The sequence below is a fragment of the Onychostoma macrolepis genome, chromosome 06, assembly GCF_012432095.1.
Source record: "Onychostoma macrolepis isolate SWU-2019 chromosome 06, ASM1243209v1, whole genome shotgun sequence".
In the NCBI taxonomy this organism is placed as follows: Eukaryota; Metazoa; Chordata; class Actinopteri; order Cypriniformes; family Cyprinidae; genus Onychostoma; species Onychostoma macrolepis.
In genome coordinates this window covers 33,738,693-33,763,041 of record NC_081160.1, presented here as the reverse complement: position 1 = coordinate 33,763,041, position 24,349 = coordinate 33,738,693, and the positions used below count along the sequence as shown (strand labels likewise).

The 24,349-nt window shown below is 42.2% G+C and overlaps 2 protein-coding genes across 11 annotated transcripts in view; both read right to left on the bottom strand.

Moving 5' to 3' along the window:
- Positions 1–5,603: 5,603 nt before the first annotated feature.
- Positions 5,604–18,085, bottom strand: ddx3xb (DEAD-box helicase 3 X-linked b). 6 transcript variants are annotated; one of them, XM_058778234.1, is made up of 19 exons: positions 17,754–18,084; positions 16,470–16,518; positions 16,327–16,374; positions 14,723–14,917; positions 14,493–14,625; positions 12,960–13,067; positions 12,663–12,762; positions 12,441–12,576; positions 12,253–12,350; positions 12,073–12,171; positions 11,799–11,959; positions 11,462–11,606; positions 11,210–11,354; positions 10,764–10,814; positions 10,105–10,286; positions 9,906–10,023; positions 8,588–8,741; positions 8,379–8,509; positions 5,604–8,236 (listed from the first exon to the last, which is right to left on the bottom strand). In XM_058778234.1, exons 1-19 carry the CDS (start codon positions 17,796–17,798, stop codon positions 8,163–8,165), a joined length of 2,172 nt encoding a protein of 723 aa, XP_058634217.1. In that variant the 5' UTR covers positions 17,799–18,084; the 3' UTR covers positions 5,604–8,162. The 6 variants fall into 6 exon arrangements, with proteins under 6 accessions (XP_058634217.1, XP_058634218.1, XP_058634219.1 ...); XM_058778235.1 differs by having other exon boundaries at positions 8,385–8,509; positions 17,754–18,082; XM_058778236.1 differs by having other exon boundaries at positions 14,771–14,917; positions 17,754–18,082.
- A 958-nt stretch (positions 18,086–19,043) lies between these two features.
- LOC131542043 (probable ubiquitin carboxyl-terminal hydrolase FAF-X) overlaps positions 19,044–24,349 on the bottom strand; it is a 46,132-nt gene continuing 40,826 nt past the window's right edge. For all 5 annotated transcript variants that reach the window (XM_058778307.1, XM_058778310.1, XM_058778305.1 and 2 more), the window contains 4 exons: positions 24,229–24,349; positions 22,473–22,685; positions 21,524–21,619; positions 19,044–20,911 (listed from right to left, as the gene is read on the bottom strand). The exon at positions 24,229–24,349 is cut by the window's right edge and continues 36 nt beyond it. In XM_058778307.1, coding sequence (XP_058634290.1) covers positions 20,774–20,911; positions 21,524–21,619; positions 22,473–22,685; positions 24,229–24,349 — 568 coding nt within the window. In that variant the 3' untranslated portion in view covers positions 19,044–20,773. The remainder of the gene's footprint in view (positions 20,912–21,523; positions 21,620–22,472; positions 22,686–24,228) is intronic.

Here is a 24,349-nt window from a genome sequence, read left to right as displayed (position 1 = left end):
GTGTGTGTGTGTATCTCTGGCTGTGTGTGTGTGTGTGTGTGTGTGAGTGTGTTTCTCTCTGGCCGTCCCGCAGGAGATGACAAGATGCTACAAATCTTGCAGCTATATTAGAACATTTGGCTTCTTCGCCAAGAATGAAATGGAGTTTTTGTGTTGGGTTACAGGTGTTAAATTGGGGGAATATCTGATTAATTCTGGGGTAGTAGTGGTCTCTGATATCTTTATATTTTGTGTAAAAGGTAAGCCATCCTTAGAACAATGTGCATTTATGTTAAAATTGTAACATAAATTATCAAGTTTAGTTATTACATTCATATTTTATGTGCAACGACAGCATGCTGCCTCGGCCTTACACATGATTGTAAATCAATTTTTTTCAAACTTTATGATTTAAATGGGCATGATTGTACTGAGAATAACTTCCATCTTTTCTTCAACTGAATACTGTTTCCGTGCTGTTTTGATGTATTTTAAAGAATTGTCAGTCAAAATTAAAACGGCTGGATGATAGATATTCTTCATGACAAACAAGATAATGTGAATTACAGGATGTACAGCGTTTTTTTTATGTATAAAATGCAGTGTACATTTATTATATATATATATATATTATTATTATACAGGAGGTAGAATCCACAGCTCAGTACTCATGAGTACTTTTAAATAGGCTACTCTTTTACTCTTACTCAAGTAGTTTTTTGGACAATACTTTAACTCTACTCACACTACACTTTTTGGAAGGTAATGGTACTTTTACACGGTTTTTAAGTGGCTTTCCGTTGTATCAGTAAATGCAGGTTTGAACAGCTTGCGGTGTTTCAGTGATTACAGGTGCTGGTCATATAATTAGAATATCATCAAAAGTTGATTTATTTCACTAATTCCATTCAAAAAGTGAAACTTGTATATTATATTCATTCATTACACACAGACTGATATATTTCAAATGTTTATTTCTTTTAATTTTGATGATTATAACTGACAACTAAGGAAAATCCCAAATTCAGTATCTCAGAAAATTAGAATATTACTTAAGACCAATACAAAGAAAGGATTTTTAGAAATCTTGGCCAACTGAAAAGTATGAACATGAAAAGTATGAGCATGTACAGCACTCAATACTTAGTTGGGGCTCCTTTTGCCTGAATTACTGCCTCAATGCGGCGTGGCATGGAGTCGATCAGTCTGTGGCACTGCTCAGGTGTTATGAGAGCCCAGGTTGCTCTGATAGTGGCCTTCAGCTCTTCTGCATTGTTGGGTCTGGTGTCTCTCATCTTCCTCTTGAGATTCTCTATGGGGTTCAGGTCAGGCGAGTTTGCTGGCCAATCAAGAACAGGGATACCATGGTCCTTAAACCAGATACTGGTTGCTTTGGCACTGTGTGCAGGTGCCAAGTCCTGTTGGAAAATGAAATCTGCATCTCCATAAAGTTGGTCAGCAGCAGGAAGCATGAAGTGCTCTAAAACTTCCTGGTATACGGCTGCGTTGACTGTGGACCTCAGAAAACACAGTGGACCAACACCAGCAGATGACATGGCACCCCAAACCATCACTGACTGTGGAAACTTTACACTGGACTTCAAGCAACATGGATTCTGTGCCTCTCCTCTCTTCCTCCAGACTCTGGGACCTTGATTTCCAAATGAAATGCTAAAATTTACTTTCATCAGAGAACATAACTTTGGACCACTCAGCAGCAGTCCAGTCCTTTTTGTCTTTAGCCCAGGCGAGACGCTTCTGACGCTGTCTGTTGTTCAAGAGTGGCTTGACAAGGAATGCGACAGCTGAAACCCATGTCTTGCATACGTCTGTGCGTAGTGGTTCTTGAAGCACTGACTCCAGCTGCAGTCCACTCTTTGAGAATCTCCCCCACATTTTTGAATGGGTTTTGTTTCACAATCCTCTCCAGGGTGCGGTTATCCCTATTGCTTGTACACTTCTTTCTACCACATCTTTTCCTTCCCTTCGCCTCTCTATTAATGTGCTTGGACACAGAGCTCTGTGAACAGCCAGCCTCTTTTGCAATGACCTTTTGTGTCTTGCCCTCCTTGTGCAACGTGTCAATGGTCGTCTTTTGGACAACTGTCAAGTCAGCAGTCTTCCCCATGATTGTGTAGCCTACAGAACTAGACTGAGAGACCATTTAAAGGCCTTTGCAGGTGTTTTGAGTTAATTAGCTGATTAGAGTGTGGCACCAGGTGTCTTCAATATTGAACCTTTTCACAATATTCTAATTTTCTAATTTGGGATTTTCCTTAGTTGTCAGTTATAATCTCCAAAATTAAAAGAAATAAACATTTGAAATATATCAGTCTGTGTGTAATGAATGAATATAATATACAAGTTTCACTTTTTGAATGGAATTAGTGAAATAAATCAACTTTTTGATGATATTCTAATTATATGACCAGCACCTGTATTGTCTGGTCTGTGTGTGAATGACTGTATTTGTGTTGCAAGCCTCTGCATGTCAGTCTCACAGCGGACAGTTCATTAATGGATAGTTTACACTCCACAATGCTTTTATTTTTCTGCTTTACAGACTCAAAAAAAATGAATATTCTCCTTGTTCTGTCACATATTGTTATTTTTTATTGTCAAAAAACCACAACACATTGTCATATGTCAGGAATTGTATAAAGAGAGGAACAACTGGGATAAGTTTAGGTTTAGGAAGACATCCAAAAGAAACACAAGGTTATTAAATATTTGGTTGGAAGTAATGTGGCTAGATTGAATACATGATCAAAAACATCTCCAAGAGAAATATTACCATAATAGGAAAATAAATATTAGACATAAGATTTTTTTTGTTTGTTTCACATCCACACCATGCTACTCAATAGATAGCAAAATCATGTACCATGGTATTTATATAATGGTTTATAATATGGTATTTATAAGGTGGTTCCAAGAATACCATAAACACAAACATGGTACCGATGATTCATTACTGAATCATTCATTACTGAGTATAATGATATACTCAAGACCAAATTCAGCAAATGGCATTAAAATGGTTGATCACTATACTCTGTGGTACATTTCCAAAGACATTCAATGGTTTTTATCACGGTAATTATGCTGTTTCTGAAGATGTCTTTACCCGAGTTGTTTATACGCTGCAGGGGCCGGCTGCATAAACTGTTTAGATTAGTCTTAAAAAGTTAGTCACCTAATTTTTTTTCTTCAAGACTGGTCATAACGTTTTTAATTCGGTTATGAAATGGTAGATTGGTCTTATTTGTATTGGAAAAGTAAGACTGATTACCCCTCGGCAACTGCTAGTTGGTCAAACTAGCTCTTAAAGGGATACTCCACCCAAAAATGAAAATGTTGTCATTAATCACTTACCCCACATCGTTCCAAACCCGTAAAAGCTTCGCTCGTCTTCGGAACACAATTTAAGATATTTTAGATGAAAACCAGGAGGCTTGTGACTGTCCCACCGACTGCCAAACAATTAACTGTCGAGGTCCAGAAAAGTATAAAAAACATCGTCAGTGGTTCAACCGTAACATTGAAGTGACGAGAATACTTTTTGCACGGAAATAAAACAAAATAACGACTTTCTTCAAAATGGCATTATGGTGCCGAATTGTTGAATAGAGTCGCTGCACGCAAAATGCGTTCGTTCTTCTGCGTCAGCCGCGACAAGGATACGTTTTCTACGTGGATTTACGCTTTGATTAGTACGCAAACAGCAGAGACAGAAGAGCGAACGCATTTTGCGTGCAGCGACTCTCTTCAAAATGGCATTATGGTGCCGAATTGTTGAATAAAGTCGTTATTTTTGTTTTCTTTCTGTGCAAAAAGTATTCTCGTCACTTCATGTTACGGTTGAATCACTGACGATGTTTTTTATACGTTTCTGGACCTCGACAGTTAATTGTTTGGCAGTCAGTGGGACAGTCACAAGCCTCCTGGTTTTCATCTAAAATATCTTAAATTGTGTTCCGAAGACGAGCGAAGCTTTTACGGGTTTGGAACGATGTGGGGGTAAGTGATTAATGACAATATTTTCATTTTGGGGTGGAGTATCCCTTTAAGACACAGTCTTAACATGGTGGCTAAGTTTATGCAGCTGGCCCCTGGTGTTGATCTTAGTCACGGGTGGGACGCACTTCAGTCTGGTTTCCAATGCTTTGTACGTAAATGTTCCTCTATCCAGCATTTTTGTGTTGATTTCGTGTTATTTTACCGCTTCAAATGACTCCGTGTGCGTGAACTGCGTAAATGATTTAAATGAAAATCGCAAACCGAAAAACCCAGTAGCCCCTCACTGCAGAACAAAAGATCCAGGGGGCGGGGATGGATCCACATCCAGGGGATGGAGACGGGTGGGTTTAGGTAAATGTAAGGTGGGAGGAGTTGGATCTAGATCTAACCACACCCCCTGGATCTTGTGTTCTGCAGTGAGGACCATCTCGAAAAAACGGTGTTTGACCGATTCAAATGTTTGAATCGAACCGACTCAAACGAGTGAATCATTCACCAGTCGGACATCGTCGTTCACAGAATTAAACAGCCGACAGAGTACACCGAGCATACATGGTTGCTCAAATATTGACAAACATCAATGAGATTTAAAATATTAGAACTGAGCAGTTACTGACAAAATGTCATGTTCAGTATTTGACGCTGACGTAATTGTCGCCTCTTCCTGTGGAGGTAAGGCGTATTTCTTTACATATTATAGAAATCAAATTACACAAATTTAAACGTCACAAAAGAAACATGTAGCTATGTAATAATAACAATGAGATGGCAGCACCTTTAATCAAAAGAAATCCGGGTTTATGACACGCAGATTTTGTAAAGTTCAGCAGAATTAGCAGCTAGCTATAATTAACTGAACATCGGCGCGGTTACCGTCTGATATTATGATCGTACTGCGGTACTGACAACTTTTTGTAAGCGTGAGAACAATTTGGGCCATTATTCAGGCAAATATGTGGGACATGTGTGGAATGGGTTAAAGCAGAAATAAATGTAGTTTAAAAATCAATGGGTAAGAATATTAGAAAGCCGAACCAGCCAGACTCATGCAGAATTTCCTCTGACACCGTTATTAACTGGATGTGTCGCCATTAGAGCTTTTTTTTCAATAAAACACAAACTGCAAAAACACCATCTACTTAACTTTCTGTAAATGTGAGGTTTGTGTTCTTTGAAATTAGTCAAGAGTCTTCGACTGGTCACACGTCAAGTTCACAGGTCAGAGTTCACTAGACATGAACTTTCATATTCAGGGGAACTTTGCACAGTATGAATGGAAATGAGTGAAGCACCGTGTCTGGTGTGAAAACCCAGACACCCTAAAAACACAGTAAGAGATGCCCGATCCCTCACCTCCTGTGCGGTTTCAATGGAAGACAAGAAAACCAAAACCGATGGTCAAGAAAGAGGCTAGTTTCTCTCCGCTGTTAAAGTTACATTGAAACCAGTCTACCAGCAAACATCATGTCCCACAGACGAAAGTCAGAGTTTCGGAACAACATGAAGGCAAGTAAACGACAATGTTCTTTGTCGACAGAACTATCCCTGAAGATAATAGCGAGTTTTAGGATTCAATCTCGTAAGATGCAAAGATGCCAGAGCAGTTTCTGTATTTGCAATTTCCAACTTTAATTTGGTAAAATCATACAATAAACACACATTTTATTTTTCGTGCAGTGCACAGCCTCTAAACTAGTACATAAAGCAAATACACTAACTCTAAGGGCTCCGGTGATGTTCTGTCACATGATTTGGTCATTTAAAAGCCTCTCACTTCATGCTTTCAACACTTCACCCATAACCGATTCTGTAATTAAGACTGAAATTTCAGCCAAACCTGTCAGAGAACACCAGCGCCATAGCCCAATATGCAAATGCAACAATAGAGAATAACCACATGTTTTTGTTACTTAAGATTGCCGTGTGCCAGACATTCACTGGGGGTACAAATGAAAAAAAATAAATATTGGAAAAAAACCAAAAAAAAAAAGAACTGGAGAATCTGAACACTTTGCACTGATACACATTTACAAAAATATTTCTGTAACTTTTTCCAAACCTTGGCATGGTTGTTTATCGTTCAAATTTTGGCTGCCAATTCAGAGTTTGACTGATTGGATCGATTCGTTTAATCAGATTGACCAATTACAGATGTGGATTTCGGCGGAGTCCAAAATGACCTTAAACATTAAAAAGCTCACACTACCCCGAAAAATATAAATTTCACGCATACGGGTGACATTCAACATTCAAGTGCCAGTGTTTTTGTACTGTCTTTTGGTCAAGTTACTTGAAACTATCACTTTTAGGCTTATAAAAATAAATATTTCTCAAAAATGCTTAATAAATTACACAAACTAGCAGCAAAAGTAGAATCTAGTAATCTGTGCAAATAGCTAAATTCCCCACTGCTAATCCCCCTGGTCCCAAATCAATCCTGGTTAACTATTGGAGAACCCTTCCCCTTTTGTAAACAAGCTGCGTTTTCACAATCTTCACACACAATATTTGGAAGCTTAAAGACACGCACTCAAAAGACACTTATATAAAACCCTAGATGTGCAATAAAACAACTTTTGTAAAACTGGATGGGCCTAAGTAACACAGAAGGGCCTAAGTAGCACCACTGCTCTCAAGTCACCTCAATACTGTCAACGCATCTGCTTCAGGTCACCTTTTCCCAAATTCATGTCAAAAGGCACAACACGCTTGAGAGTAAATCTATTGCACTTCAGTTAAACGCATCCCACTCGCGGGAGTTTGAAAGAACCCTGTCTTTGGCCAGGATGCCATGGAAACCTCCTCCACTACAAACCAACCAGCACGAGTCTGGTTTCACACCAAAACCGCACCCCTGCAGCTCGTCTTGTGCGGTTTCCCGTGATGTACACGAATTCTACTGACCCCAGGCCTCCCTAAGATCCGGAGGTCACGAGGGAGCCGTGTCTCAAGAGTAAAGCCGAGGATGTCTTTCGGAATTCAACGCAGCTTGAAAAAGAGAAAAACCAAAACGTGAACAAATGTTTCTTGTAACGAACGTAAAAGCCTGCTGCAGAAATCGGTTTGAAAATCTCCTTGACCAAAAAACAAGAACACTAGCATGCGGATTTCTTCAGAGACGAGCTGGGCTTTCTGGGCCCGTCCGCTCTGACGTCGTGGTCCTAGAGAAGCCATTCGAACTCTCCACTATGGAAGCTGCCACAAGCCCAGCGTTAAATCGACCTCAAGAATGGATTTTGAAGGAAGAAAAAGATAAATCCAATTGCTACCTCCACGACGGTTCCAAAAAAAAAAAAAAAAAAAAAAGAGAAAAATGTAAAAGTTAAACACCGTTAAGCAGCTAGCGTGTGGTACTGAACTAGCTGCCTCTACGGTACGGTTGCGAAGCGGATCGGCGGGAGGCAGACGCGGTTCATCACAACATCGAAATTTAAGATAATATACTGGAATGGCTTGGTTTCTTTTCTCAGAAGACTTCCGTCTCTTATTGATGCCTCTCCAGGATAGAGTGAGCGAGATCTTTTCCTTCCAACATTGAATATTTTTAACTCCCTCGTGATAGTTTTACCACACAAGAGGGTACAAGCCAATAGAGGGGGGGTCAGGTGACCCCATACAAAATTTCAGTTCAAAATGAGGTTGTGACAGACCTTCCCAGACTTTGCCAAGGTTTGATTACATCCAAGCTTTTGTTATACCATCCAAACAAATCTTTCGAGCGGGGAGAAAACAAAAAGGAAAAAAAAAAAATAGGGGAAAACAACTGTCAGCCAGACATTTAAAAAGGAGAACGGAAAACAAACAAAACACAGCAAGTCTAAATTTAAAGGCACAGTACATTAACAAACAAATGATTCTCATTTAGTATAAAGAAATGAGATGTAGTGGAAAACTAGAGTCCAAGAATCTAAAGCAAACTTCTGCCTCCGTTCCCCCCTTGTCCTGCTACAGTCGAACCTCCAGAAATCCCGGCGTCCCCGTGTCTCACGGAGCTCAAGCCTCGCTGGATGTGGTCAGAGAATCACAGCTGGTAATGTACTGCAAAGTTCTTCAAAGCTACACAGGGTATATAGTCTGGCTATGGTACATGTGGTTTCCATTCAGTGAGTTTGGCATGGTGATCCACTGTCATCGTGGGGAGTGAAGAGGTGAAGGAAGGAGTCTTAGTTTCCCCACCAGTCCACCTGGGAATAGTTTCCTCCATAGCCATCACTGCTGTAGAAGTTACCAAAGCCACCTGAGGACCAGAAACACCAGGTAAGTTACTCAAGGACTGGGTTGTCATGCAGCTAAAGTGGAATATATCTTCGAAAGCAGCAAATCAAGAAGAGCCACCAAGGCCTCTCCCCCCAATGAGGGCATTCCCGAGCGAAACCGACCCTTACCACCACCAAATCCGCGGTTTCCACTGTGACCTCCGGGGTTACGGCCGCCGCGGCTCCCGAAGCCTCCGCTGCTGGTGCCGCCACTGGTCTGACGGTAGTCTCTGGCACCAAAACCTCCAGAAAACCTGAAAAACACCAAACCATTTTAACAGGGTGCCCAGGGGACGATCGTAAAAGGTAAAAGCTTGGGGAAAGCGCTTCACCTCTTGGAGCGCCCACGGGTGCTACTCTTGTGCTGGTGCTCATAGGCCAGGCTCTCCAGCCAGGACGGGACTTCCTGTTTGGCCTCGACCAAGATGTCCAGCAGGTCCTTGGTGATGTTGCCATTCTTATCATTGAAGAATGATGTGGCAAGACCTGTGACAACCCAACAAAACGACTGAATTGAGACTTGGGACGCAGCAGACGTCAACTATAGCTGCGTTTACATTAGAGTGACCATCCATGCCATTTTTCCTGAACGCATCCTAGCCAGGATTTCTATATTGCCTAAAATATCTTAAGTTTTGGCTTTGTTTGCGTGTGCAGACCGATCGGTGTATGACATCAAAGTGCCATACAGACGGTTCCTTATGCTTTCAAAGCGCTCTCGAGGTGCTTTGATGTCAAGCACCGATCGGTCTGAGCCGCGCTGCTTTTAAGTTGAACACACCTAATATGTACGTGTAATTGCATCGTTTTGACCTTTGATCCCACCACCTCACACACACCATGATTGGTCCATTATGTACAATGCCTGCATGTTATTGGTCAAAATACTTATCATTACCTTCAGCAAAGATTAAAACAGGTAAACAAAAACCCTGGCAAGGACGTGTCTGGGAAAAATGGTCCCCCTAGTTTACATGGACTCTAATAATCCGATCGTAATAGGACTAGAAGCACTATCAGGAGAAAATAAGTCACATGTAAACATGTCAATCGAATTGTAAGAGGTGGTCTATTCCTTTTGTAATCTGAGCGAGAGGACACGTAAACATCTGATCAGATTGAAAGCTGAAACTGGAAAATACTGCGCATGTGCAGTGATGGGGGGGGGGCGTAGTGACGTGCAGAACGAGCTGCTCTTTGGCGAGTAAAGCGTCATAAATGAGTGTCCAGTCACTCTAAAATTCTGCTTTCACTCAGCGCCTGTGAAGTGGAGCAGCACAATGTCCCATCAGTCCTTGTTTAAAGACTCATCCACAGACGACGGGTTTTGGGCACAGGACAACGGTTCATGTGCTGGTCGGCGCCTAATTAGGACCCAAATAAATAGATAAGTAGTAAATATAAAGTGTGCTTTTTGAAACCGTATGCGACAACAGCGGGAAACTGCAATGTGCGCATGTCAAAAGATTCAATCCAATCAGAAGCTTGTGATATAAACGCTCACAGCAACCCGATCACTTTATTTAGCGTTCATGTAAACCCTACGTTCGGATTCGTCAATCAGAATGAATTCATTCCGATGGAAGCAAAAAGTGTCCATGTAAACATAGCTATGGTTACTGCAATCATCAGCACGGTCACTGTAATTACCAAGGTTGCCCACGCGCCCAGTGCGCCCGATGCGGTGGACGTACTCCTCGATGTCACTAGGCAGGTCAAAGTTAATGACGTGTTTCACGTTGGAGATGTCCAGACCACGAGCAGCCACCTGTGGGACAAAACAGTTTGAGACTTGCACCAAAACATACCACAGATTAAACAAACGAAAGCGGGAAGAAAGATGGCGTACAGCCGTGGCCACTAAGATGGGGCATCTCCCTGAGCGGAACTGGTGGAGCGCTTCCTCGCGGTCTCTCTGGGATCGGTCGCCATGAATACTGGTGCAGGCGTAGCCTTCACGGTAGAGGAAGTCCTCGAGAGCGTCCGCTCCCTTCTTGGTCTCAACAAACACCAAAGTCAAAGACTCTTTACCTGTTGGAGGAAATGAAGACCATCAACAACTTGCGTCACACTTCAGTACAAGCAGAAGCTAATGAATGGCAACAAACAGGGAGTGACAAGCATTTGGATCTCATAGAAGTGAACTTTGCGTTAACACCATGTGTTATCCGGCTGATTGCAACCAAATTACAGCAGTCTTATGGATTTACAATTCAACATGGCATTGGTTACATGCCACTTCATGCACAGATCCAACCGCAGGAAAGAACCACTGAAAAGGAGCATGACTACTTCCAAAGAAATATCAGGGAGGGAGAGAGAAAGAGAGAGGGAGGGAAAAAAAAAAAAATATATATATAGTCAAGATCCTAACAGCATGAGAACTAGAGCTCATTTGACATGGGAGGGGAGGGGTTGGAAAACAAACAATGTTCAAGCAAAATGAAGACGTGAGATGAGACTTACATTTGTTCCACTTCCAGTGGACAGATAAACGTCTCTACTCACCAGGTTTTTCTACGTTCTCCCCCGTACTGTCCTGAACCTCACTCGGAATGACTGAATAAAACCAGACCTTATGATGAGCTTCAACATATTAATTTCAGTCTTGATAAGGTTTACATGGGTTCAGAAGAAGCTCTGCGTTCAGGTGCTGGTGGAGCATGCATGCAATTCATAATTTTTTTATATCTGTAGCTCACTGAACCTCAATTTCATATTTCTGGTGTTTAGAGAACCGCTGTGACAACAAAATTCACCTTTCCCATTTTACTCCACCTCAAAGAGTGACTTCTACCTAAAGATTAGTTTAGTCCGCTCACAAAACAAGCTAAGTTAATCTCCTCAAACATGACATCCCGTGAAGAGCAATCTGCCATCACGGTCATACTGAAATGACCGCAACGACAGAAATCAGATGAAGGTGTTCAGAAGCCATTTACAGGCATATGTACCTGTGGCATTGAGCAAGTCCAGCAGGAAGGACCTCTTGTCATTTTCTTCAACCCACACCACCTTCTGGGTGATGTTCTCTGAGGTAGAACCAACCCTGCCCACAGCCAAGAAGATATATTCCTCCAGGAAGTCACGAGCCAAGATCTAAGAAACATTAAACCCCAAAACTCAGACAAATCTAATAATCAGGACAAGCCAGATGCATCTTAAGACTATAACATTACAAGACGTTCTCAGGCTGAAACACTCACCTGGATCTCTTTGGGGAAGGTGGCACTGAACATCATGGTCTGACGAAGCCCTTTGGGCGGCATGGTGTCCTGCTCGACGATCCGGCGAATCTGTGGCTCGAAGCCCATGTCCAACATCCTGTCTGCTTCATCCAGCACCAGATAACTAACGCCAGAAACACACAGCTCAGTCAAGACAAAGCAGTGACGCATGAAAAGCTCATGCATTCTTGGACCTAAAACTGGGTACCATTAAAAGTAACCGACATGCAACGGAATCAGATGCATATCACACTTCGATACAACAGCAGACACCACGTTCCACAGAGGCACACAGTGCAGCAGATCTTTAACATACTTGCAGTAGTCCAGACCGATCTTGCCCCGCTCCATCATGTCCACCAGACGCCCAGGTGTGGCCACCAGCAGATGGCAGCCTCTCTCCAGTTCACGAATCTGCTGACCGATATCAGCGCCTCCATACACCACACAGGGCCGCACGTGAGAGCGGTACGCAAACTACACACACACACAGAGGAGAAAAAAAAAATATATATATTAAAATCAACGTTTAAATGCATTTCAGCCGTCAGAAATCAGGAAGTTCCAGTGTTCTGGTTGTTGTTCATTACCTTCCTGGCCTCATCATAGATCTGGAGAGCCAGCTCCCTTGTTGGGGCTAAAACCAGTGAAATGGGATACTGCTTACGTCGGCCATATTTCCCGTTTTCCTAAAGACAAGAATGCACCCAGTTAAGAAAAACAAATGTAGAGAGCCAGTTGTTTATCGACAGGCAAACAGGAAGTGCTACCTGTGCACTGTTCTTCACAGCCTGCAGCGCCTCTCCTGGTCCTTCAGTGTATATCTGGCTCAGGACTGGCAACAGGAAGGCTGCAGTCTTTCCAGAACCTAGTTAAAGTAACAAAGACAACGTCAATCAAGCATTTACCACACACACACACAAAAAACAAAGCACAAGCAACTGAGTGGACACCTCACCTGTCTGTGCACACGCCATCAGGTCTCTCTTAGACTTGATGATGGGAATGGCGTGCTTCTGGACCGGAGTGGGTCGTGTGTAGCGGCTCAGGTTTATATTACCCATAATGATCTCTCCCATATCTATATCATGGAACTATTGCAAAAACACACAAAGATGAAGAATTTATTAAAAAAATACTTAATTAGCAATTCAACGCCGATCTGGATCAGGTGACTCACACTCTCAATGTGTTGTGGACAGTTCTGGCCTGTGGCTTCAACAGGAATGTCATCATATTTCTCAAAGTTAATCCCTGTGTTGCTTCCAGAGAAGAGCTCGCTGCAAGTAAACAGGAACAACAAGTGTCAGACAAACACCACTCCAGGTCATAATGACTGCATTTACAAGATTAACACACATGAACGACACCACATCGTAACATCCTTAAACGACTGACATCAGATTTGAAGTAATGAAAGTACGAACACCTTCACAGGAACCTGAAAGCAGTGTCATGTCAAAACGGCAACACTCACTGTTCCACACGCTCGTTGGGAGGTAACGGCTTGGACCAGTCTTCATCGTCTCTCGAGTCCTCCACCCATCGGCTGTTCCCACCGCCGCCAAAACCGCCACGCTCGTACCTGCCAAGCACAACACCGCTTTCAGATGATTCCAGGACTTACAGAGACTTCCATCATGAGTTGGAGTTCATTTGAAGTGCAAATTACTTTTAAAAGGTGATTTGCTATATTTTGATCGCTACCACAGGGTCTTTTGATGGGTTGCAGCGGATCTTTGAGTTTCAGAGTGTTTAAAACAATGTTTTTTCTCTCAGAGCAGCTCTGGTGATGTTCATGTTTGTGTAGACGCTGAAAACACCATTAGTGTCATGCGTACTTCAGTGTGTAGTAGATAAACCGTGCCGCTCAGAGACATGCAGAAACAAGCAGATTTGCACAGCAGTCTCTCGCACTTCACAGACACATCTACTTCGGATTCATCCATCCATCAGATTGTGCGTTTCACGTGACGTCCTCGTTATAATGTAAATTCCATGTTCACGACTGCACCGGGACTCCCTCTGCTTCACGGAAATCATACGGCCTTCACTTACAACTCGTTAATGCGACACCTTCTGCACGGAGGGATGGCGTCTGTGAATATGAGCAAACACGCTGGATGTATTGCCTGCTTTTGCAGCCACTTAGAATCCACATTTTTCGCAAATTGGATCCGTCCTCAAGGACAACCCCGCGTTCGTTTTTTTTACATCCACAGTATTCCCATACTGCAGACTTTTTCTTCTGCGGGGATGGAGATTAGATATAATCTGTCTCCGCTGTACGTGTGTAAGCAGCCAAGTGAATGCAGAGTGAAGCAGCCGAGCAGAAATAAGTTGCATATGTACAGGTGAGATCTCTCATAATTTATAAACTGTAGATATGCAAATGTTTATGGTATGATAACGGTGCACGTTCAAACCGTGATAAACCGTCATATCGTTACAACCTTAGTTAAATATAAACTTTTAAAGCAAGTTTAATGCTTTTTCAATATAGATATGATTATAATTCACAAAATGTTTCTTTGCATTTATTTTAGTTATGGTTATTGTGCTCGCGGATCATGTGGGTACGGTAGTTGTTACTGTGTGAGGGGATGACCGTCAGCCACCACCGAAGATCTTATTTGACCCAGGAAAAACCCTGTACCATAGACATCAACGTTTATATCCAAATACATAAACTTCCATCCCAGTATTTCTGTGATATGAATTAATTGTAAGAAAGAAGAAAATGTGTGGTTTGGAGAAAATAAATAAATAAATAAACCCAGCTGTGTGTGAAGCGGTTTCTTACCTACATGGTAACAGCTCGGTGTCAGAGCAGATTTGAATGTTCCGGGAAGGTTTAATAGACACGGACGAATCGTTGTCATTGAGAAGTGAGATCACATGGGTGTTTGAATCGAGATTGCGAAATTTTAACAATTAAGCGTGCAGCTCTAGTTCATTCTATAAAGTGACAAAGCAAAAAACAAAAAAAGGAAAAGCAAGCAAGCCTCACCTCCCCCTGGATGAAGACCCGCGGTCATTGAAGAAAGAGGATTTGCCCCGGTCAGAGCGGCCGCCAAAGCTGTTGTAGGCAGTGTCTTTTGGGGCATTCCAGCCACCGGCTTCTTTGTTTTCATATCCAAATCCTATTAAAGAGAACGATTCACATCAAAAAGCAGCAATGCAAGTCCTGTAATGAAACAGCAAAGCAAGCCCTCTCAGACGCATGTCGAAGACACCTGCCTGCGCTCTGCATTGGCTGGATGGGGTTGTAGGAACCGCTGGTTTTACCTCTGAAGCCACCTCTTCCTCCGCGGTCGTTGCGCATGGAGCCGCGGGCTCCGAAACTGTTGCCTCCGTTCACGCGGTTGTCACGGCCATCATGGTAGCCGTTCACGAAGCCATTGCTGCGTCCGTTATCCCATCCTCCGGGAGAATCTTTGCAAAAGAGCGAGAGAATGATGTTATTTAACACACGTGTGCTAGAAACGTTCAGTCGGCCTGTAGATGGAGCGGAGCTTTCTGGGGCGGACGCTAGTTAGTCAAGCAAGGCATGGACTCGCACGTCTCGGCCCTAGTTAAGCAGTCTGCAACCAGTCCTCGACTTGACCGACTACGATGAAATTGCAGAAAGTTAAAGTAAATGCAGATGTGGGAGTATCTACTCTAAATATTCCCCCCCCCTCATCTGAGTGGGGTCTCTAAACAAAAGTGATCTTTAAAGCTTGCGGATGACATTTGCAATCTTGTATTGGAAAGAAATGTGGCTGAAATAAGCTGCTACGATTCCAAGTGTGAGCTGAGAGTTAATCGTGGAATCACGCATATTTGAGGATTTCCCCTCAGAGTCTCTCTGAAGCCAAAGGCTGTCATAATAGAAACTTACAGCTCCTTCCTGGTGCCACTGAGTAACCGCTCTGTCTACCAGAGGAATAAGCTCCTGCTAAGAGAAAAAACGTATAGTCAGGAGGACGCTGGGCCAAACAAGGAGCATCTCGACGGAAACCTAAACTGCTGAGTGTCACGGCCAATACGGTTCAGACAAGCTCTGGTTGAATTGCAGACGCATGATTTTTTTTGTTTGTTTACATGCCAGCATATTGATCACTTGTGTCATTGGACAAAAGATGGAGGGGGCAGAAAATGATCCAGAAATGCCAGTGGAAGTGGACAGAAGCAAGCAGAGACTCACACTAGCTGTGTTTCCATCCACCTACTTTTACACGCATTTTGGAATAATCGCATTTAAACAACAAAAAACCAAGCTGGACGGAAACGCCAAGATGCACATAAATTCTAAAAGTGTGCATAAAACATATGCGCACAATTGAACAGAATAAACTTTCTGATAAGAAGAAACGTGCATAAACTACGATGGAAACATTTACCGGATAAATTCCACCATATGCATCAATTTTTTATTTTTAAAAAGTCACGTGACTTTGCATGATGTGACGGGATAACCGGACTAACCAGCGCCGCTCTCCCTGCACAGCATCTGAAGCGTTCTGGTCGATCAAAATATTTCTGAATGGTTTTCTTACACGACTGTGTTCCCCAACAGCAGCGTTCACCTCCGAAAGCAGTGACAGCATTTATTGTGTTTCGTCTGCTCCGATGCGCAAGTAATTCATCATATATAAAAAATTATATTCAGTGCCTTCTAGTTTTCTAAGTGATATTTAGCACCAGTTTATCAGGAAGTGATGATTTTGTTCTCTTTGACTCGTTTTATGTGCATACGTTAAGTTCGCCGCTTTGGATGGAAACATGGCCACTGACGGACGTCCTGCAGACATGCTGAGCCACAAACACTGTGTCAGGAAGAAAAGTGTAACGTTACGTACCATTTTTGGAAGCTTCTTTGTTCCTTAGATGAGGTGGAATGTAACGCCCTGGTGAAGAACAGACGGTTAGCATCACAAACACAACTCTACTCCATCCAGAGCAAAACTGAAGATCAGAACTGGTCTCAGACACAGATACTCACTTCCAGTGACTCCTTGAACATCAGCAGAGTTCAAGTCTAGGGCAGCGAGCTGAAAGAGAAACGACAGAGTTAAAAATAAAATAAAAACCTTTAACAGCTGACCGGGGATCGGTGTGAGGGGAAGTAACGGCTTCCACCGGAGGGCGCTCGAGCTCAGAACCAACTTCATTCAAGCCTTCTGCGCTCCTCAGGAACACATCCAGCTGAGAAGATGACTAGATGCCTAGACCACTACATCTCACACAGATGACCCGATTAATACTGCAACATACTAATAAAATCATAAATCAAACCCGGAGCCAAAACGACGGAATTAAACGAGCTCACGCGACATTTACGACACGCGTGTCACCGCGATCATATTCACTCATAACTGACTCATAAGCAGCAGGTATATCTGTAGCAATAACCAACGATACACTATGGCTCAAAATTATACATTTTTCTTTTATGCCAAAAATCATTAGGATATTAAATAAAGATCATGTTCCATTAAGATATTTAGTAAATTTTTTACCATAAATATATCAAAACTTCATTTTTGATTAGTAATATGCATTGCTAAGAACTTCATTTTAACTTTAAAAGGCGATTTTCTCAATATTTAGATTTTTTTGCACCCTCAGATTACAGATTTTACTAATAGTTGTATCTCACAAATATTAACCGATCCTAACAAACCATACAGCAATGAAAGCTTATTTATTCAGTTATCAGATGTTGTATAAATCTCAATTTCATAAAATTGACTGTTATGACTGGTTTTGTGCTCTAGGGTCACATTTATCCACTTATTAAACGATATTTAAAACGCTCTTGATGTGTTTACATCGAGATATTCATGTCTGTTTGGGTTCATCTAACGTACAAAAACAAAACCAGTTTCTAATAAGAGCTGTAATGACCGCAGATATACAATATAAAAGGCAAATACAGCGAAATAAAGCGCTGGTCAGACAAAGGGCCAGAAGCAGCGGAATAACAGGCCACGAATCCACCAGCGGAAAGTTTTCCAGCTCGATCGCGATGTATTTATTTGTGTCGCGTGTCCATGAAGTACAGCCGTTTATAAACTACACTTAAATCTCTAACTTACATGTAAACCTTTGTAAACTCTCAAAGCCGGTTTATTAAAGCGCCCCGTGAACGCAGCCGCGTGTGACGCGCCGCAGCTCCGCCATCATCCGCTCCTCACAGCCTCCATCTTAAACACGCACCGCCGCTTCACCGCTCCCTCCGCGCCCCGAAAACAGCCCCAAAACCCCGCTGTCGCACCCGGCTTACCTGCTGGTCTAGACCGTGCACATTCTCGACGGCCACATGACTCATAACTAACGGGTGATGAGGGTTGATGTCGCGCACAAACAGATTTCTTTGTTCGCCGGTATGTCGCTCTTGCTCGTGTCCCGCGGTTCCCTTCGACGCCGGTCGGTAAGACGTGTAACTGAATAAAGGAAAGAAAAACGGGTTCCTCCGAAGCGCAAGCGTCGCTTTAGGATGAAGTGTTCGTGTTTTAATGTTCTTCTGTGTGTCTGAGGAAGCCTTCGCGTCGACGATAATCGGAACTCGAGCTGCGCGTCTTTCTCAATCTGAGGTGAAATAAGAGCGCAGCGGAAACCGCGTCACTTTATTGGACGACAGAAGTCTCGCGAGACTTCGAGGAGCTACGCCACACGGAGCTGTTTACAACAGCGGAGATGAATCGGTCATTTACAGTTTCTCCCAGAATCCGTGTCATCTGTCGGTCATTTAATGCTGGTGCATTTTATCTCCTAAAAGTTCTCACAGATCACCTGGAAATACAGCTCATTTGTGCAAACCAGTCATTTTGTGAAATTGAGATTTATACATCATCTGAAAGCTGAATAAATAATATTTCCATTGATGTATGGTTTGTTAGGATCGGACAATATTTGTCTGAGATACAACTATTTATAAATCTGGAATCTGAGGGTGCAAAAAAATCTAAATATTGAGAAAATCTCCTTTAAAGTTGTTCAAATGAAGTTCTTAGCAATGCATATTACTAATCAAAAATGAAGTTTTGATATATTTAGGGTATGAAATGTACAAAATATCTTCATGGATCATGATCTTTACTTAATATCCTAATGATTTTTTCATAAAAGAAAAGTCAATAATTTTGAGCCATACAGTGTATTGTTGGCTATTGCTGCAGATGTAGCTGTGCTGCTTATGACTGGTCAGATATTATCTGATCATGGTTTGCAGCACATTCACTGCTGGATGATTTCTCGGGGCAGAACCGACCTGAATGTGTTCAGGTTTATGTCGTGTTTGCAGTGAATCCGAGGATCATCACATCTTTCTCTGTCTGTCTCTCAAACCTGGACAGAAAGTGACAGCGGAGGAAAAGTTTCAAAAGGAAGAGTCGTCCAGTCGTTTAATGGAGAAGTCGTTTCACAAAACACCCTTCGAAATCTGATGCTGTCAGAAACATGGTGCTGCGTCATGATTGAAATGTCAGAGTACATGCAGTGTTTCATTACACACACATTAAACCACGAGCAAGATGTTTTGAGCAGATGTGGGTCAGTGTAGTAGACAGACACGTAATTCAAATACCATTTATTTTTTACCTTTAAAGTATAATTTTACAGTGTGCTGGGTTTGTACAGTGCTTGTTTATCCATGCACATTTCACAAAAAGAGCTTTAGAATTCAAACAAAATTAAACCCGAAAAAGCAAAAACAAAGCAGAAGGCAAATGTCATTCTGATGAGACGTTTACAAAAATGGAGCAAAAGAACAAAGAAAACGAAGCTTGTGAGATCCTCTCTGTCAAAGAGGAGGACGTATTCTCAACAGATGGCCTGAGAGAAGATGACCTGTAGTGCTAGTTAAGACGGTTTAACCCGCTCACTGCCCAGTTCAGGGCCGTTCAGTCTGTGTTAGGATGGGTTTTGGCAGATGTTTCAAGACGAACTTCAGCAAATCCACGTGGCATCTACTGAATCGAATCTCTCAGGACGCAATGATTTAACGAGCACGAGCGTGTCTGTGCGACTCGGGTATTTACAAAATGTACCTTCTTATAGAAACCATCGGAAAGCTAATAAAAAGTCAAGCTTGTTTTGAAATGTTTAATTTATTGTTTCTAGTGGTGCAATGCTTCTGTTATTATACGTCTGTGCAGAAGAGAGAAAAAAAAGACTTCTTCAAGTGAAAACTTCACAAAGCAGCTCCAGAATCCATCCTCACACCGTAAACCACGGTCGGCAAAAACAGGGCTCACAGAACTCTGTACAGTAAATATCCTCTTAAAAATAACAACAGAAGGACAAGGCCTTTGCATTCAAACACTCAAACTCTTTCTTCTCAAATTCAACAAAATAACCTCTATTAAAGAAAACAGCAAAATAGAATATGGTGGGCTTCAATTTCCCCTCGCAGGGATTTTGGTATTTAGATAAAACAGCCACACTTCATAAATCCAGTACAACTGATGAATGCATCCTGATGACCTCCCTGCAAATCTCCCCGGATACAGAGCAGTGTGGCCGGGGCTGCATTTTCATTGGACAGGGACAGAGCAGGTGGGAGGAGCCAAGAACCAGACTCAGAACTAGGGCAACTGAAATTCCATTCAATGGTGGCAAAACAAGACGAGTTATTACACTTTCCAGCCCGCTGACAATACAAATGAGACGTGGACTCGAGCGCCAGAGAGAATGTAGTCTGTGGAGTAAATGTGCCAATCTGCAGCCACTTTGTCACACCAACATTAATGAGGCTGAAGCGGATGGACGACGAAGTGAGGCCAGCTGCAGTGCTGTTCAATCACACTCCTAACAGAAAAACAAAACAAATCAGAAAGAATTCAATGCCGTCTAAATCAGTAGAGTGACACCGAGTTGACCCAGAAACCCCACGGAGAGTCGCGAGGATGCAGCGTTTGTCGCAACGGTCCACACTGACGCAGCAAACGCATACGAGCAACAATCAGGTTTCCCTTCATTCGGCTGCTGTGGTGTTTTCAGATGATGATGATGGAGCTGGAGGGGGTCCAAAGGTCCAGATGTTTGCACACTATATACACCATCACATTCCTGCACGCTCCGCTACAGCGACGGTTCACACCGAGAGTAGCACGTCTGCGTCTGAGCACCAAACGGTGTGGACACCCGCGTCCGCTCCAGGGTCATCACCAGAGACAGATGGAGTATGGAGAGGGCCGTCGGCGCCGCAGGAGTCGGGTGGCAGAGAGTGTTAGGAGAGGTCAGGCCTGGTCTCGGTCCTGGAAACGAGCGGGATGCGGTCACGAGGCGAGGTGTGGGCGACTGCTACTCTTTAGTCTGGACTGGAGGGACCTCGTCGGTTCCTTCCCAGCTGTCTTGAGGCTTCTGCGGGGGTCGCTGTGGGTTATTCATGTGCTGGGCGGCCGGGCCGGTGTAGGGCTGCCCGTGAGGCTGGTTATTCGGCTGCAGAGAGAAGGAACACAAGTCAAGCCACCTTTAATTATACAGCGCTTTTAACAACACAGATCGAGTCAAAGCAGCTTTACAGTATTAAACAGGAAAATAGTGTGTCAGTAATGCAGAAGGACAATAGTACAGTTATCATTGAATTCAGTGATGTCATCGTCCAGCTCAGCTCAGTTCTAATAGTATCTGTGCGATCAAGTCGACGATATCGCTGGAAATGAAGTGTCCCCAACTGAGCGAGCCAGAGGAACCAGAACTGCATCGGTGACAGAACACCTCGGGAGAAACCAGGCTCAGTCGGGAACACCGCACGAGTCACAGAGGCTGATGATGATCTAACAATAGCTATGCTTCCATCCACCTATTTTTATGTGCATTTTGGAATAGCGCATTAAAAAAAACACTGGATGGAAACAATAAACTCTAAAAATGCGTGTAAAAAAACATATGCACACAATCGAGTAGAATAAGCCTTTTATCCGATAAGAAAAAGTGCGCATAAACTACGATACTGAATAAATTCCACCATGCGCATCAAAAAAAGTCATGTAACTTTGCGCTACGAGACGGTCATCGCTCGTGTATGAAGGACTAGCGTGTGGACGTCACCTGCTGATATTGCGTCCCTGGAGAATGAGGATAGAGGGCCGTGTCCTCCGGCGGAGACGAGTCGTGCTCATCAGGTGCCTCCTGATCATCTGGCTCCTAAACAAACAAACATGTGTTGATCTAGTAGAGCGATTCCCAGGGAACGCATGAACTGATAACACGTACACCTTGAATGCAAGTCACTGTAGATGTTAGCATTTTAGCCATTAAGCATCAATATCTCAGCATATTAGCAACTAAACTACTAGCCTAATGCTTATTAAAAATCTTATTGTATTATTACCTATTATTCAAGAAATAGACCAGCTCCCCAAAATTCTATATTGATTAAGAGGGATGTAATGATATCAAATCTCACGATACAATAATATCTCAATATAAAGTTCACGATACGATATTTACAAATTAAAATTAAAAAATGAAAATTTTGTACATTTTAAAAGTTAAATTCTTCAATCTAGTGCACTTTGAGAGTTAAGAGCTCAACCCATGATCTTAATTAAGAAAACTTGTAGCTGAACTTTAAAGAGGACTCGACTCTCTTTTTATTTATGATATTCTGTCTCAGTCTAAATTACATTCACACTGGTGTTTTAGGAAGCCAAACAAATTAGAATATAATAATAATAAAAATGTTAAATGTTATACGAGTTGACTGCATTCATTCAGTGTGAACGGAGCCGTTCTGAGACGCGGAAAACACCGGATCACGAGCTGATCGTCTGAACGAAGTGTGCGCTTCGCTTTGAAACACAGCGAAAACAGACTTGATTTCGGTTTTAGTTAGTTTCACAGACACTGTGCCAAAGCATAATGGCCCCACTTTAAAGACCTTTTATGTTAAAATAAGATGTTTAAATATATTTTGAAAACTACATGAAGTCATGTGACCACGATGATATCGTGAGATTGATAATATCGTCAGATCCCTATTGACCCGGATGCTCACCTCTTCAGGACAGAGCTCGCAGGCCTTGGCCAGCGTCATGCGTGCGCTGTGGGAGCGCTCGAGGAAGTAGCCGTTGGACGTCTCGTTGCTCTGGACCGGCGGAGACCAGTTGTTGTAGCTGTACTGAGGGTTTCCCGTGTACGGCCTCCTCTCCAGCTCATCGCCCAGCCACTCCACGGCCCACGTCCACTTCCTCTTCAGATCCCCGTTACTCTGTCATACACCACCAAAACAATCACTACAGCAATCGATTTACAACACGATAGAAAAACGTAAGTGTTGACTTTCTCGTAAGAACCTTCACTGTCCCACAAACACAGAAAGATCCTTCCAGCTCTACGTGAAGCTCTTGCAGATCTGGCTTCATCTGGAGCACTGGGAGTTTCCCCGGCGTGTAAATATTAGTGCTGTCAAACGATTAATCGCACCCAAAATAAAAGTTTTGGTTTACATTATGTGTGTGCTGTGTATATTTATTATGTATATATCAATACACACACATGCAGCATATATTTTGAAAATATTTACATGTATATATTTATATCATATATAAATATATTTAATATATAAACGTAACATTTTTCTTAAATATATACATGCATGTGTGTGTATTGATATATACATAAATATACACAGCACACACACATAATGTAAACCAAAACGTTTATTTTGGATGCGATTAATCGTTTGACAGCACTAGTAAATATAGTCTATATAAAGGATGAATTCTAGTAAGCTCACGTCAGAGTAAGGCCCGCGCGGCCCACTTGAGTCGACAATTGTAATTAATTTAGCACGCTCTGGCTCAGGGCAGCGGCTCAAAAGTGCTCATCCATGTCAAAATGTTTGAAATAGCCAATCAAATCAAAGGCGGCGGGATTTTCTGATCACAGAAGCTGAGCTGCACTGAAATATGATCTGAAGTAAGATTAAAGCAGCAAAACACGACGAGAATATTCAGCAATATTTGCCAACTGTTTACGATAAAAAATGTTAAACGACAGACATTCATTTTCAGGGATGCAGACTACTACTGGCCTATTCTAATTTCTCAGATTTAATGCCATTAATGTTATTCGTCACAATGTGCATAGAAACATTAATATAGCAGTTTTCAGCAGACGTAAGAGTGAATGTTTGTAGATCTCCATCCAGGTTTTCTTCCGTAATTTCTTGTGTCTAAAAACTTTCAAATAAAAAATGTGAAAACATATAGAAAGAAATAAATGTACAAATAAATAAATGTGGAAATAAATAAACAGAAATAAATACTAAAATACATAAATGAAAAATAAATAAATGTGGGAAAATATATACAAATGAAAAAAGCATAAATTATTTTTTATTTTTACATTTCATTGTATATTTAATCAAAGGAATTAAAATAATCATAAAAAAATAATCACAACAATAAAACAAGGAATTTAAAAACTTTTAAAATGATTTAAAAATTGATTTAAAATAAATTAAAACGGTTAAGAATAGAAAATGATTATACATAAAATACAGTGCAATCAGTTCAGACGCAGCACAGTGCTCATTCAGTAAATGCACAGCTAAACAGATGAGTTCTGAGTCTGGATTTAATATGTTTTCATATTTAATCCTGCCGTTCTCAGATCAAACACACCTGAAGCAGCTAATCAAGGTGTTCAGGGCTTCTCGATTACAGGCAGGTGTGTTGGAGCAGAGCTGCAGACCCGTGCTAAATGAATACTTGTAAACTGTAAATGCACATGGATCGTGCCGGCCTCACCTGCAGGATCTGATAAGCCACAGAGCAGTTGGTGAAGAGCGCCACCATGCATTTAATGCACTGATAGGCTCGTTTCTGATAATGGTTCTTGGAGCGCTGGATGGTGTCAAAGAGCCCGTCT

Coding starts and splice junctions, on each gene's coding strand:
- ddx3xb (XM_058778234.1), bottom strand. CDS start 17,798: ATGAGTCATGTGGCCGTCGAGAATGTGCACGGTCTAGACCAGCAG. Junction 14,918..16,326: donor CAAAGAAGCTTCCAAAAATG/GTACGTAACGTT, acceptor TCTTTTGCAAAG/ATTCTCCCGGAGGATGGGAT. Junction 11,355..11,461: donor CCTTCCCCAAAGAGATCCAG/GTGAGTGTTTCA, acceptor AATGTTTCTTAG/ATCTTGGCTCGTGACTTCCT.